Genomic DNA, 14,915 nt, shown 5'->3' on the forward strand with positions numbered 1-14,915 from the left:
TACTAAGAGGATTCTGTCATGTATATGACATGGTACCGTAGATGTGAGTAAACTAAGGAAGAGGAGTTTTAGGTTATGGCAGATGATTCTGAAATTGATGAAATATATGATAAAATTAGTATAACTGATGTTGAATTAAGTGACAGTGACCAAAATATTAAAGATTCAGTTGCGGGTAATAAGATGAATACCAATTTAACTTCTAGAGATAATTCAGTAATACAAATACCAACATAAACTCGAATCAACTGACTGATACATGGGGTCCTGTAATTAGAAGTATAAATATTACTTTTAATCTAAAAAATGAGTGTGTTTGCATTAATCCAGATTTTTTTTGGATACAGTAATAACCTGTTCATCTTATATTTTTATTCTTTGTTTTTATGTGATATTTTAGTTTTTGATAAAAGAAACCAACAGATATTCATCACAAAAAATAAATGCTAATATTTCAAGATTTTATCATCTGAACAAGTGGGCATCAGGTGATAATAAGAACAGAGAAGGTGTGGCATTAAAGCCTGAAGTAGTATTGTATAATGAAAGAAATCAGTCATTGATGGTTTCCTACTCATCACCTCTAGGGAGAACATCAAAGTGGTACTGGAAAATAGATTTTGAATTTTTTTTATCAACTTTAATAGTAAATGCTCATTCTCAGTTTAACAAAATCAGTGGCAATAAAAATTTAAAGAAGAAATAATTTTTACAGCTCATTTCAGCCATCAACAAACCTTAAGTGCCTGCAGGAGTTAGAAATATAAATGAAAGTCTACACAAATTAGTAAAAGGAGAAACAAGAAGGAAATATAAATCATGTTACAAAAATGTGTGTGATACAAATGGTCATAACAAAGCACAAAACAAATGCCCTGAAGTCAGCACATGTTATCTTCCCATCTGCCAAAGATGCTTCTTAAAATATCACACTTTTTCTTCAATAAAAATTAACTAAGTCATGTAATAACATTAATAAAATGCAATTTGTAACTAAGATAGTGAAGATTTTTTTTATACCCAGCCCAATCTACACAGTAGATATAATTTTTATTCAATAAAAATTCATGAACACGGGCTATTTTAAAATCACTTAAAAATTTGGTCTAGATTTTAAGAAAAATCACATCAATTTATGTGAAGAACATAGCTATCCCTCACACTATGATGAAAATTTTTATTGCAGGCTAGAGGGGCAGAATTATCCATCACTTAAAGTGAAAAATTATTGACCTTTTCATAATCTCCAAATAGTTCAAAACTGTGATTATTTTCCAATCTAAAGGGAAACAACAATAAAAAAAATTAATAAAATTAAAAAACACCTGCAATGGTCAGCGCCAATCTGTTAATAATAACTATGCTGCTTTGAATTTAAGATGCTTTTTTGCATATGTTATAAATTTAAAAATTTATATATATCTTAAATTTAATTATTGGAATAGCATTGCGTTTTGTTTTAAGTAAACTTTTACTTTTTTACAATGTGTATTACTGAACCAAATTTTATTGTGAAATTTTTATAAATATTAACAAAAACTACATAATAAATATTATAAAACTGATGGGGGGCAATATTTTGCAGCTAATAATCTGAAATTTTTCAATTTTTGAAAACTGTAACTCAGTCATGTAAATTTCTTCTCAAAATCAACAAAAATGTCTTCCAATTAATTTCATTTCTTTTTTTTTTAAATATTTTTTCTCAGTTTAACAAAAACTTCAGAGTAAACTTTTTGTTGGCTGTGCAGTTAATTAAAATCCCACTCATAACATCTCAAATTAAAAGCAACATGATTCTTACAGTTATATTATTAAAAAAAAAAAACTAAAAAGAAGTTACAAGTTTCCTTTAATAAAAAAAAAATATATATAAATATAAGAGAAAATAAATACACTTTTTATTTGAACAAACTACTAAATAAATTAATTGATCTCAGTTTTCCACAAACAAATTAATAAATTCAAATAAAATATTCCACGTCTTTACTTTTACAAATGTGCAGAGTAGCAATGTAATAATTCTTTTAACTTAAAGAAAACACTTATTTTCATATAAATGGATTCATCAACAAAAAAATAAAATAAATAAATAAATTGTTTAACATAAAATAATAATGATTATCCTTTTAAAATAGAATTAAAAATTTTAAAGAAATCATACAGATCAATAATTTTAATCTGTATCTAAATATTATAAATCAAACAAACAAGTTCTATAATGTTAAAAATTAAAATTACTAAGAAAATAATTTTAAGGAATAAAATAAAATTTTTTAAGGATTATAATAAATTAAGACAAAGAGATAACCATTTATACTAAACATACAAAATATGATGATTCATTTTTAACAATGGACTAAATTTAAGTTTTAAAATTATAAAATGCAAGTTACAAATAAATTAAATAAAATCACAATACAAAATATTTGTTGTAATTGACAATGTGGAAAAACTGACTTAAATCAAATAATCTTGTACATATTTTGATGAGACTAACAATACAATTTTTCAAACAAATATTCAATACATAATCAATAACAATAATAATAGTTAACTATTAACATAAGTTATATACTTGTCGATCAAGGATGACTTGACCAATGCTGACTGTCGATGGCCATGTTAATAATGAATATACCACATACTTCTACACACAGCCATGTTGTGATGAATCTATGATACTGGGTCCTCATCATTCAACATGCCTGCAAATAAATAGAGTAATATTACATAAATAATCAAGTTACAATAAAAGAATAATGTAAAAATGTAGATATTAAGGAGGCTCATAAGTGTAATATTAGGCTAAAGTTTTAATTGTTTTTACAGTAACCATGAAAGTGTACCATATGAGGGGCATTGGAAAGTTTTTGGTCTGATACAGAAACCTTAGGATTTTTTCAGAAACTGATTTTTATTTTTCAATGTAGTCACCTTGGAATTCAACACATTTAGGCCAATGATTTAATATACTCAGTAAACAGATTTATCCAACTACAAAATAGCATTACCTTAACTTTGAACTCGTTTGAAGCAAATCTTATGCAACAAGCCATTTCTTCAGGTTCAAGAAGAGAAAGTGATCACTGGAAACCAAATCTGGTGAATAAGGTATATGTGGAAGCATTTCGAAACATAGGTCATAGGTTTTTGCAGCAATAATCCAAGACGTGTGTGAAGAACGTTAGCTTGGGTAGCACCCTTCAGTTGGTCCAGTAGTAAAGCACTCCCTGGTGATGGACCTTTCTTTTTCCAGGGAGTCTATAAGCATCACACTATGAGAATCTCAAAAAACCATAGCCATTACTATTCCTGCGGATAAAACTATTTTCACTTTCTTTGGTAAACTTCAGTGAAATGCAATTTTGGCTGACACTTAACAAATGCTGCATCCATCAAACAAATGGTTTTTTATACAGAGATATTAGTAACAGTAACCTCACGTACCTTCAGTCATTGATCATTTAACACAGCATTATAGATTTTTCTGACAAATTCATCCGCCGTAGCAGTTCTTTGGCATCCTGAATATTTTATCATCTTGAATGGATGTACAACTATGTTTTAATTCAGGTCACTTTTTTACCAATGAAAACAAAGGGGAAGAATTCTTTATAATGGAATCTAACTCTTTAAGTATGTTCAATGGGGGTTAAACCAGTACTTTAAACAGCTCAAATTTCAAAACTTATTTGCTTTACTTGATTGCCATATACAACACATGCATGAAACATGTAAGAAACTTCATACCATCTAAAAGACCATACTTGACAAATATCATAGAATTTAGTCATACTTGTGCCATCTCTGTGTCAGGCCAAGAACTTTCTGATGTCCTTCAAACATTTTATTGATATACATTTTTGGCTCCTTCACTTATCTTGCCCAAATATAAGGTGATATGATAAAAATATTATGTAAAATTTTTAAAGATACAGTACACAAATTTATGAAGAAAGTTCTTAGTTAACTACCGTTTTACAATATTAATCTCTCAAGGCTACTACTTGTGAGCACTTGAAATAAATTTATTATACAAAACCTTCTTATTAGAATAATTAAAGAAGTCATTACAGCAGATATATAACTGTTAGGATTACTACATTTTTCTTTTTATGTTTTGAGATAGATATTTTTATACATATCCACAAATCGCATTCTCTGAAGTTTCCTCAATCCAAGATGCTTTTCCCACATCCTATTTATCTGACCTATCATTAAATATATCCATTGTTTCTCACTTAATTTAACTGATACACTCTGCATTATGTTTTACTTTGTTATAGTTATTGTATATGGTAGCTGTTACAGTTGCTTTAAGTCTACTGTGTTTATATTTATACTGTGTGTATATAGTTATAAAATGTTGTTAATTCATACATCACATCGTCCAAAATTAATTTTCAATTTACATCCTGAATATCTTCACATGATATAAGTAATGTTTATCCCACTTTATCATAAAGAAACTTACTTACTGTTAATCTGCTGAAGCAATCATCTAATTAATAAATCTATATCAATAACCGGGATAAAAAATAAGATGCTTAGGGATGGTACCAAGAGGTCTAAGGACTGGAAACAACTCCTATCAAAATGAATTACTCATAGATAACTAAGTAACATGGTCAATCTACTTTCCATGAAAATGTAACATTTTAATAGTTTCATTCATTTTTTAAACATTTTTTTTTAAAAGAAAGTAATTCTTCTTTAAAGAAGTTCTTTGGACAATAACTTATTAAATGTAAATTAATAAATAATTATTATAATCAACATATTATTACAACCTTTACTGTGCTGAAGGCAGTTTCATAACCACCCTTTGATTGCATTTGATTCTGTATAGCACGAAGCCGGGAATTACCCAGCTCCACATCCCCTGAACCAATATGTCCAGTATGTTGAAAATTGGTAGGTGCCCCAATCATTGATCTGTCAATTCTCCTCCTTCCAGCCCTTTGAGCTCGTTTCCTCTGAAAACAAAAAAGTAACATATTATATATTAAAAAAAAAAGATAAATTAAGTAATATTTCATTATTATGGAGATTAAGAAAAATGAGGTAGACAAAACATATGTCTGGCAGATATAGTATATGAGTACATGTAAATCTATAAATCACAAAGACATTATACAAAATATATATATATATATATATATATATATATATATATGACACAAAATAAATAAAACACATTTATTTTATAATACAAATTGCAAGGATATAAAATCACAACTAACATTAAAACCAAATAAAAAAAAATTATATAGTGAGTTCTAAAAAGATAAATATATATATTACTTTACTAAAATTCTTCTTGAAAGTTTTATAAAAACTACAACTGATAGCGCACTCATATAATAAATAATTACACAATTTTAGTATTTTTAATTTTTACTATGTAGTTTAATTAAATGTTTCAATCGTATGGAATCCTGCAAAAGTACTTTCACAGTAAAATTACTACTGTAAGGTATGTTTTGTCTCAATATTCCATATTAGTTTATATTAATAGAATTTAAAATATACATATAGATTAAATTATTATAATTTAAAAGAGAAATATAGAACCAGAATTTAAACCCAGAATATTTTGGAAGAACAATTTATCAAAGAAGTTGGCTTAAACAGTGTATCCGTAAAATTGTGGGGTTTTAAGTGGTTATAGAAAATAGTATTGCAAAGAGATGAATTGTATGTTAATTGAAAGAGAAACACTCCAAATTTATGTGTACGAAATGTAGGACATGCATGTTGAGTTTCCCATACACACAAGAAGCAGGTGTGCGTTAGTCATCATATTTGTAGTGCAGAGGAAAGTTCAATGTGTGTTGTGGCTTGCTATGTTTGAGTCAGTTACACATGTTAACCATGAATACAATCATGTGTACAATGAAGACCCCACCCGCATGAAAATTACATTTGGAGATGGGGCAAACAACTTAAAGAAACAGACAGCCTACTGAAGCAAACATGTCCAGGATGGCCATCAGTGTCTAATAAAACAATTAAAGCAATACAAACAAGTTTCTTGCATAGCCCGAAGAAATTTATGCGGAAGTGTTCTAGACAGTTGAGCATTCCTAAAATAATCATTTACAATGCATTAAAAAGATGGTTACATTTCACTATGTAAGAAAAATTCAGTCCTGTGAATTTACAAACTTTATCCACAGGACAAAGTGAAATGATTTGATTTTTCATAGACGTTCTGGATAGCTTAGAAAGCAGCAGAATGATGATTTTTCAAACAAATTCATTTTCAGTGATGAAGCAATGTTTCATGTTTCTGGACGAGTACATTACCATAACATTCATATATGAGGTACTGAACCTCCACATAGTTACTGACCATCAGGATGACAGTGAAAAAGTGAATAGTGGTACACTTCTAGGCAAGACAGATTTATTGGCCCCTTCTATTTTGCTGAAAAAACAATAACAGGAAATATCTTCCTGGATATGTTAGAAGGGTTTACAGCACCCCAAATACTACAGAATTCCATTTTCCAGTTAAATGGAGCTCCTCCACATTTTGCTGCAATCATGCATGGTTTTCTTAATGAAACATTTGAGGAAATGGGTCAAATGAGAAGAATGGATTGCCTGGCCCCCATGGTCTCCAGACCTTACTATCAAGGATTTCTATTTCTGGGGTTATGTAAAAATACAAGTGAATTCCGTTCAAGTTCCAAATTTGGACCGTTTAAAAGAAAGGATCACTGATGCTATTTTTTCTACCATGTATGGCAAGTGACTGAATATTGTCTTGAACATATGCAGGACAACTAAGGAAGCACACATCCAAATGTACTGAACAGGTTAGAAACTTGGAAGTGTTTCTCTTTCATTTAATGTATAGTTCATCTCTCTACAATGCTGTGTTCTGAAGCTATAACCATTTAAAACTCCACTATTATTTTACAGACAAACTGTACAATAACTAATGACAATAAATGCCAGAACTATATTAAGGAAAGAACAGATTTAGCTAAAGAAGCATTCCAAAACAAAAGAAATCAATTTACTAACAGATATTTGATTATAATAATGACGAAAAGGTTTGTCAAAGTTTTTGTGTGTAGTGTACTGATACAGGAATGTGTCATGGAATTTTGGAAAAACCATAGCATGGCTGATAGCAAGCCTTAGAAATGTGGATATATTGAAGGATAACAAGAACAGTTTACAATAACAACAAGAAAGGAATTAAAAATTGTTTATTTTTTATTATAATGATGGAAAGTTAAAAGCTAAACTGATACGAAAAGCAATATGGCATAACAAATTCTTAAATAACAGCTAAGAACGAAAAATGTTATAAAAAAAAATCTTCAGGATGACTAAGAGATTACTTTTTGCACAGGATGATTAGTGAAATGGGCTTTATATGCTATGTTAGTATGAAGAGAACAGTAATAAGGAGACTTGTACATAGCTTTTACTGCAGGAAAAGAAAAAGTGAAATTATCAATTGAGTTATACATTAAACTGAAGAACTTAATACTATTTTTAACTTAAATCTGTAAACAGTCAGACCACAGGTACATAACACTTCCCTTTTAAGTTTTAAATAACACCAAATACAACAACAGAATCTAAGATTATCCAATTAGTCTTCTAAATACAACTACCTGATTGAAATGTAAACTAAGTAGAAAGCTGTTAACATTGAAAATGCAGACATTTAGATATTAATAATGTGATGAAGTATACAATTCAGAATAATTACAGTAAACAATTAACGCTCACAAATGTAACAAGAAATAGATGTTTTCTTACAACAAAATATTATATGAGAATTAGAAAGTACAACACATTGCATCTTGCGACTACGGATAACAAGAACTCAGTCACAATATAATTAGGAATATATAATCAGTAAAGCTAGTTTAAGCTACATAATTATTAAACTCTTTATTTACAAACTTTCATTTTTTATTTAAAAATTTGGTTTAACTTGCTTTTTCTGGAAAAAGTGACAGGTGGTGATAGAAAAATGTTTTTTTCAGTATACGAGTAATTAATGAAATATACTGGAAGGGCTTTATTATGTAATTAAACACATGATGCAAGAGAATGACTGAGAAATATAATAATCTTTATTGTTTTTTTTAATGATACTGAAACTATGACGTAAATTGGCACTCAGATCATTTAACGATCAAATAAGTTTAAACCGCTTATATTAATGAAAAGCTGTAGACAGCTGTGTTCTAATTTTTATATTATTATATCATTTTTATTGTTTTAGGATGTTGTTAGTACAAAAAAGATGGATATGAAGTATTTTTTAATTTATGTTAACACACTACAAAATGCAAATGTACTGTAATAAATAAATACAGCAATTAAAGATATATCAACAATGTATGTATAGCATACATTTGTAAAGGGTAGGCAAACAGAGAAGATTAAACTTATGTACACAAGGACAATTCTTACTCACATATACAGAAAAATGCAAATTATTTTATAATAAATCTGTTTCAGAAAACAATATTTATTAATAGTCCAGTGTTTGACAGTAAAAATAGAGTATTACCTCAGAATTCTTTCGGATAACATCCATTTTAATGAAAATTTGTAATTAAGCTTATTTAACCCTCTGCTTCAAAAGTTATATGTCACTGATGTGTGCTTTTTGTTTTTTGAGGGTGAAAACTACTCCTTGTTAAAAAATAATTGAAAAACCATAGATTTAAACATTTCATAGATTGAAATCATGTTTAAATATGTAGAATAAACATTCTTTTATGTTGTGGAATATAATTTATGATACTTTACTACATATCAATCTTTAGAAACTACCCCTTATGATGAAATTAAAAAAAATAGTTTTCAATAGTTTGAAATGTTTTAATGGTGCACTTATAATGAATTAAAATCCCTTTACTATTTATAATATAATTTATGATTTATTGCAACGTTTCAACCCTAATGAAAAAAATAGTTAAAATTATAAATGTAATTGTTTTGTAGCTCAATCATTTAAATGTGTAGAATAAACATTGTTCCACATTCTGAAACATGATTCATGATGTGTTACAATGTTGCAACACTTAGAATCCACTCTAATGACAAAAAAAAAAACTTAATTTTCAACAGTTTAAAATGTTTTAATGGTGCATTTATAATGAATTATAAAACTTTTTAAGACTGTTAATGTAGTCTATAATCTATTGCAATGTCCCAAACCTTATAAACCGGCCTTGCAATTAAAATTAACAATCATGTTTACTTAAAATTAAAAACTGAAATTATAAAATGAGTAAAGGAGAGAAATAAAAATTTTATGTACATTACAATAGCACGTTTTATTATTGTAACTCTATGGATCATCACAAGAACTGTCATCACTGTTCACTGTCAACCTCCTCCTCTTGGTCAGTAATTGGAGGACAATTTTGACAATTGTCACCGGAGCATGTTCCACACGTAGAGTTACAAAAAAGTTCAACTTTTCTGCCACAAGTAGCGCCATCCTTTATTGCAATTGAAAAATATCATTTAGAGGAGTTCTTACGGTGCAGCCATTTTCTGCATTTTAATTGGAAGTAAAGAGATTTCATTATTCATCCATCCCCAGTCAGTTGGAGATAGATTCAGTCAGAGATATACATTCACGTATACAATATAACTATATATATATCTATGCACACAAAGATCTGTCATCTATCAGAAGGTGTTCCCCTACGGTGTGCTCCATTACTTTTCTTCTCCAACCTATAATTTCATCTATATATATATATATATATATATATATATAAATATGTATATATTATATATATGTGTAACACACACACCCCTAAATATGAGTGAATGAGGATGAATTCACAATATTTTGAAAATTTATTCTATGCACAAATCCAATATCCATGGCAGCTGCAGTCAGCAGATAGTAATAAATAAATTGATTTTTACTTGTTTTTGCAAAATTAATGTTAAGAAAATAACAAAAATAATTCATGAAAATTTGTGATACTGAAGGATCCATGTTCAAATAGAGTTAAAAGTAAAATTACTTTCATCGACACTGGTTGTCTTAATTAATTTAACCATTTTATAACTAATCAGCATGAGAGTGTTAAAAAACAGAAATCTTAAAATAATCAATCTTTAAGAAATCTTATAGAAAAAAAATCTCATGTGGACTACATGACTTCCCATGAATTCCTTGTATGCCTATTAAATTACATACACATTTTTTTTTAAATGAAGAGTACATAAAATTTTATTTCATTAATAGCTTTGATATTTTTTCCTATTTTATTTTTTTTGTTATTGAATTATTAGTACTTATTGCAAATTTTTTTTACAATTAGAGGTTAAAATTATTAATAAACCAATAAATTTAAATTTAAAAAAAGGAGATGAAGTTGGATTTGAACCGATGTGCCTTCCCCTTGTAAGATCCAAATATTTCATTAATTAAAATTTCATTTGGCTATAACTCTGGAACCAATGAAAATAAGTACCATTTATATCGTTCAAAAGCTCCAATGAGGGCTTATTACTGCAGTACAAGAAAAAGTACAAAAGCCCTGTTTTTTTTTTTTAATTTTAGGCTTTTTTGGACATTTTGGTCAAGTTGATTGCAATCAAAAGGGGAGATATACAAATAGATGTTAAAACAGTCCTAAATCCAAAATTTAACATCCTATGACTAATTGTTTTTGAGTTATGAGAGACGTATACATACATACACACGTCTCACTGAAATTAGTCAAAATGCATTCAGGGATGGTCAAAATGGATATTTTTGTTGAAATCTGAGAACCGAAATTTTTTCCGATCACAATACTTCCTTACTTTGTACAAGGAAGTAAAAAGTAAAAAAAATATTTTGCAACCATAAATATAATCAATGAAAATAAATAAACAAAAATATATTTATGAATTCTGCATACTGTAAAACGAGAAAATATTTAAAAACCGAGAAATGAAAACTATGAAACTTATTGAAAAAAAACAAACTTTGAAATAAATCATAAAATGGAAAATATTTCCTTATAAAATATATACCGCAAAAACAAAAACAGAATTGATAAAGAAAGAGTAAAAAAGAAATTCTTTTAACATTTAAAAATAAAAAAAATGCTTACAATTAATAGTAACTATGAAATGTTACAATGATATTAAAATATGCAAAATAATTATGTTATATTTTCTTATCATGCAAAATAATTGTAACAAATATTAACAACTTTATTATCATTGACTTTCTGAAATTATAAAGACAATAATTAAATCGGCTGAATTACCTTTTGATTAGAAGTCCGGATGAATACAATATATTACGTTTTCTATATACTAAGTTGACTGTTAAGCAAACATGGATAAAGAGTATAGCTAAGTTATTGTAAAGCTTACAAGCTTTATTTTTATGTACTACTACTGCAGTACATTGGTAGCAGTTTGCGTGGATTCTTTCACAGTATATACAGATATTTTCTATCTATCACCTCTACCTCACCTTCTAGGCAATGACCTGATGCTACATTACTCTCTCACACTCACTCCCTCTCTTTCATTCAGATACCTGTAGTATAGCTTGTGTTCTAATATGCTACATTGCAGCCATAACTGATGACTTTCTTTATAAATTCAGCAAAGGGTTTGGTAATAGATAGTAATGTTTAAAAATGTAATCTAAATGTAATTCAAAAATTAATACTTTTAAGAGATTCATTATTATATTGGTATAATGAAATTTTGTTAAAAATGAAATTTTCCAGAAAGGTTTCTACAGTCATAAAATATGTTAATTGTAATGTCCAGTTGTTTTAGAATATGGCAATTTTAACACAAAAAAAGTGTTTTTTTGTTTTGAAAGTTTTTTATATAAAAATAACAAAATCACAGACAGGGGGAGAACTAGGGAGAAAAAGCCATTTCTCCTAAGGATATTTTTCATTTAGTTTTACAAGTAGAATCCGAAAAAGTATAAAATGAGTAACTAGAGCATAGCAAATAGCTTATCAGCAGCTATAAGTAATGTACTTTAATAAAAGTGGAATTTCATGTACATATTAAAATCTGAGGTCATCACCTGCTAGTAAAGAACAATTATTTGGAGGGAAGTCATGCTCATGTAATACAAATAAACAGTTTGTTGAATTTTGTTAAAATTAATTCTAAGATTTTTCCACTCTTCTTGCTTTATTTGTTGACAGCTTTCACACAAATATCTGCTTCTTCAGAACAAGTTTTAAGGAAATATTGTAAAATTATTAAGATTTTAAAATTATAGACATTCTATTCAATCGCTAAAAAAAATCTATAAAAAAATGAAATAAAATAATAGAAATATAATTTATTTTTATGACCAAGAGACAGAAAGAAAATACCGTAATTTATAATTTTTAATTTATTTAAAAATAATTTTACATAAAAAGAACTGTTAAAAAGAAGCAGTGATCTTTGCAAAATTAATAAACAAAGATTATACAAATGGAATAGTAAGTGGAACATTTTTCAATTAATTTAAACAAAATAATGTACATAAATAGGTTTCTTTTTTAACACAATAGTTCCAATCACAGAATTTTGTCAAAAAGAATCGTTAAACAAATAGGTAGATATGGGAAAATAAAATGACTTCCCGCGAAGCAGACAAAGAAGGTTTCAAGAAGACATTATGAATACAGCTAAATCATGACAGGAAAACAGTTTGATGTCATATGCCAGCTGATCCGTAAAGATGCAGTGAATGTTGAATAACACTTTCTTGGTATTACTCAAGAAAATTTCAAGGCAGATGGGCAGAGTTATCTTTAAGTAATAAAATTTTTAATTTATGAAGCAAGGTTCATTTTTTGTCGCATATGCTTCAGAAATTAGTATTTCTTAAAAAAAATATAATCTTTAATAATTAAATTTCTGCTTATTTCTTTTTGAGTTTTATCAAAGTTATGCATAGATTGCTTCATTTAAATTAATTTTATCATTAATCATTATACTTATCATTAATTTTAATCATTTACTTTTTATCTCTTTTTTGTTTTGTAAACTAATAATGTCTTGTAAAAATATTATTGACATGTTTTATTATTACTATAAACAATTTTTAATTATTTTATAAATAACTTCACTTTTCTAAAGTTAAAAACTGCTATAAGCAAACAACTAAAGTACTAAGAGTTACAAAGTCGCTGACAAATTTTGTCTTCATATCAGATTTATGTACAATAATCAAGGTTTAACTTGAAACTAAATAATATAGAACTATATTAAATATACTTTGTAAGATGCCATATATTTCCATAAACAAAAAATTAGATATAAGTAATAAAAAATATTATAATATAAAAGTGTAGCTTAAACCAATGACTAAAAATTGGAGACTAAAATGAACTGAAGAAACCTTTGTGCTATATTTTACACAGCACTAGTTTCTACCCCTAACACCTTTCTATCACCTCATCCCAAAACATATCCATTACTAAAATTGAAAAGTACAAAAGTATGGAAATTTATGTTAAATTTTAAAGTTAAGAAAATAATAAAAACAACAAAGAAAAAGAAACAGTTTCCTTTGTTTGTTTTAAGGGTGGGGTTGATTTAAAAAAAAATCTTTTCTGAATGTCTTGACAAATACTCAAAATACATCAGAGAAAGCTTTTCATTAAACTTTACATAACAAGATACCATATGAACACAAAATGGAAGGGATTATGCCAAATTTCAAATTGTTTGGATATTCAGGATCCAAGATTTAAGGGGTGATGCAAACATATATACACATAAATATATAAGCAGAAATTTTTATCAAAAATTTTCACAAATTTCCTAGTTTTAGGGAGCTAAAACCAAAAAAGAAAAAAATTTGAATGAAAGGAATACATTCCCTCAATCATAAAATGGTAGGAAAAATAACAATATGACATATATAATGGTTTAGTACATCATAATATTTAGTTTAGACATGTAGCAATGTTTATAATGAAAAAATAGAATAACATTGAGTAAATATGTAGATAATTTCAGTTGTTCAAAGAAAGTTGTATCGTATTTCCTGAGGTGAAGTGTATTATGTAAATAAACTGAAGTTAATTTTTTTTTCATTTTTGTTTTGTGTTCTATCAGTTAATATTATAGAATTAATTAATTAAATTTAATATTAACAGCTCTCTTTATAAATATTGTGCAATTAAATTATGTTAATGCTATATTACAGATTAAGACTGTTATTTATTTGAGATGATATTTGCAATTAAATGTTGATAGTTAACGGTAATCGGGAAAGAATAGAACGATTGGGAAGAATTTTGATAGTTAATTGTAATAGGAGAACAATTATAAAGAAATTTTGAAATTATTTATGTATAAAGTGTTACAACACTTTACAGCGATAGTGAGAAACTGACCATAGGAAAATCAATAGATTATACACACAGGAAAAGAATAATACAAGTCTTTGATATGTTATGTTACAAGATATTCAAAATTAGGTGGGACAATAAAATTTTAAATGAGAAGGTCTTAAGTCAAATAAAAGAGATCAGAAATTTGTGGTGCTATCTTGTAAAGAGACAAACTAGGCTGGTAAGACGAGTATTAAGACATCCAGGATTAATTAACTTGATGGAAGAGAGAAGTGTACAAGATAAAAACTACAAAGGAAGACAAAGATTGGAACAAATAAAAAAAAGATAAGCACTGACTGAAAACAAATAAATAAATGAAAAGTAAAGGTATTTCCATTTTATAAAATATGAGTTCTATAAGTACGTAAGCGTAATCTATCAATCAGTTTATTGATTCAGTTTTTACTTTTGGAATTCCTTTTAAAATGTTATTATATGTAATAACACAACTCTGTAAGTGCAAATATCCATTTTATAATGGTTAATAAAACTGAATAAAAACAAAGAAAGAATAAAGTAAGTTCATTGATCAAACATGAA

At 27.4% G+C, this 14,915-nt stretch overlaps 1 protein-coding gene across 4 annotated transcripts in view; it reads right to left on the bottom strand.

The window, feature by feature from the left end:
• Nucleotides 1-2,330: 2,330 nt before the first annotated feature.
• The window catches only part of Spec2 (CDC42 small effector protein Spec2), a 418,767-nt gene continuing 406,182 nt past the window's right edge, over nt 2,331-14,915 (bottom strand). For all 4 annotated transcript variants that reach the window (XM_075365396.1, XM_075365395.1, XM_075365397.1 and 1 more), the window contains 2 exons: nt 4,794-4,979; nt 2,331-2,708 (listed from right to left, as the gene is read on the bottom strand). In XM_075365396.1, coding sequence (XP_075221511.1) covers nt 2,700-2,708; nt 4,794-4,979 — 195 coding nt within the window. In that variant the 3' untranslated portion in view covers nt 2,331-2,699. The remainder of the gene's footprint in view (nt 2,709-4,793; nt 4,980-14,915) is intronic.

Source organism: Lycorma delicatula, chromosome 5, assembly GCF_047948215.1.
Source record: "Lycorma delicatula isolate Av1 chromosome 5, ASM4794821v1, whole genome shotgun sequence".
NCBI classification, from domain to species: Eukaryota; Metazoa; Arthropoda; class Insecta; order Hemiptera; family Fulgoridae; genus Lycorma; species Lycorma delicatula.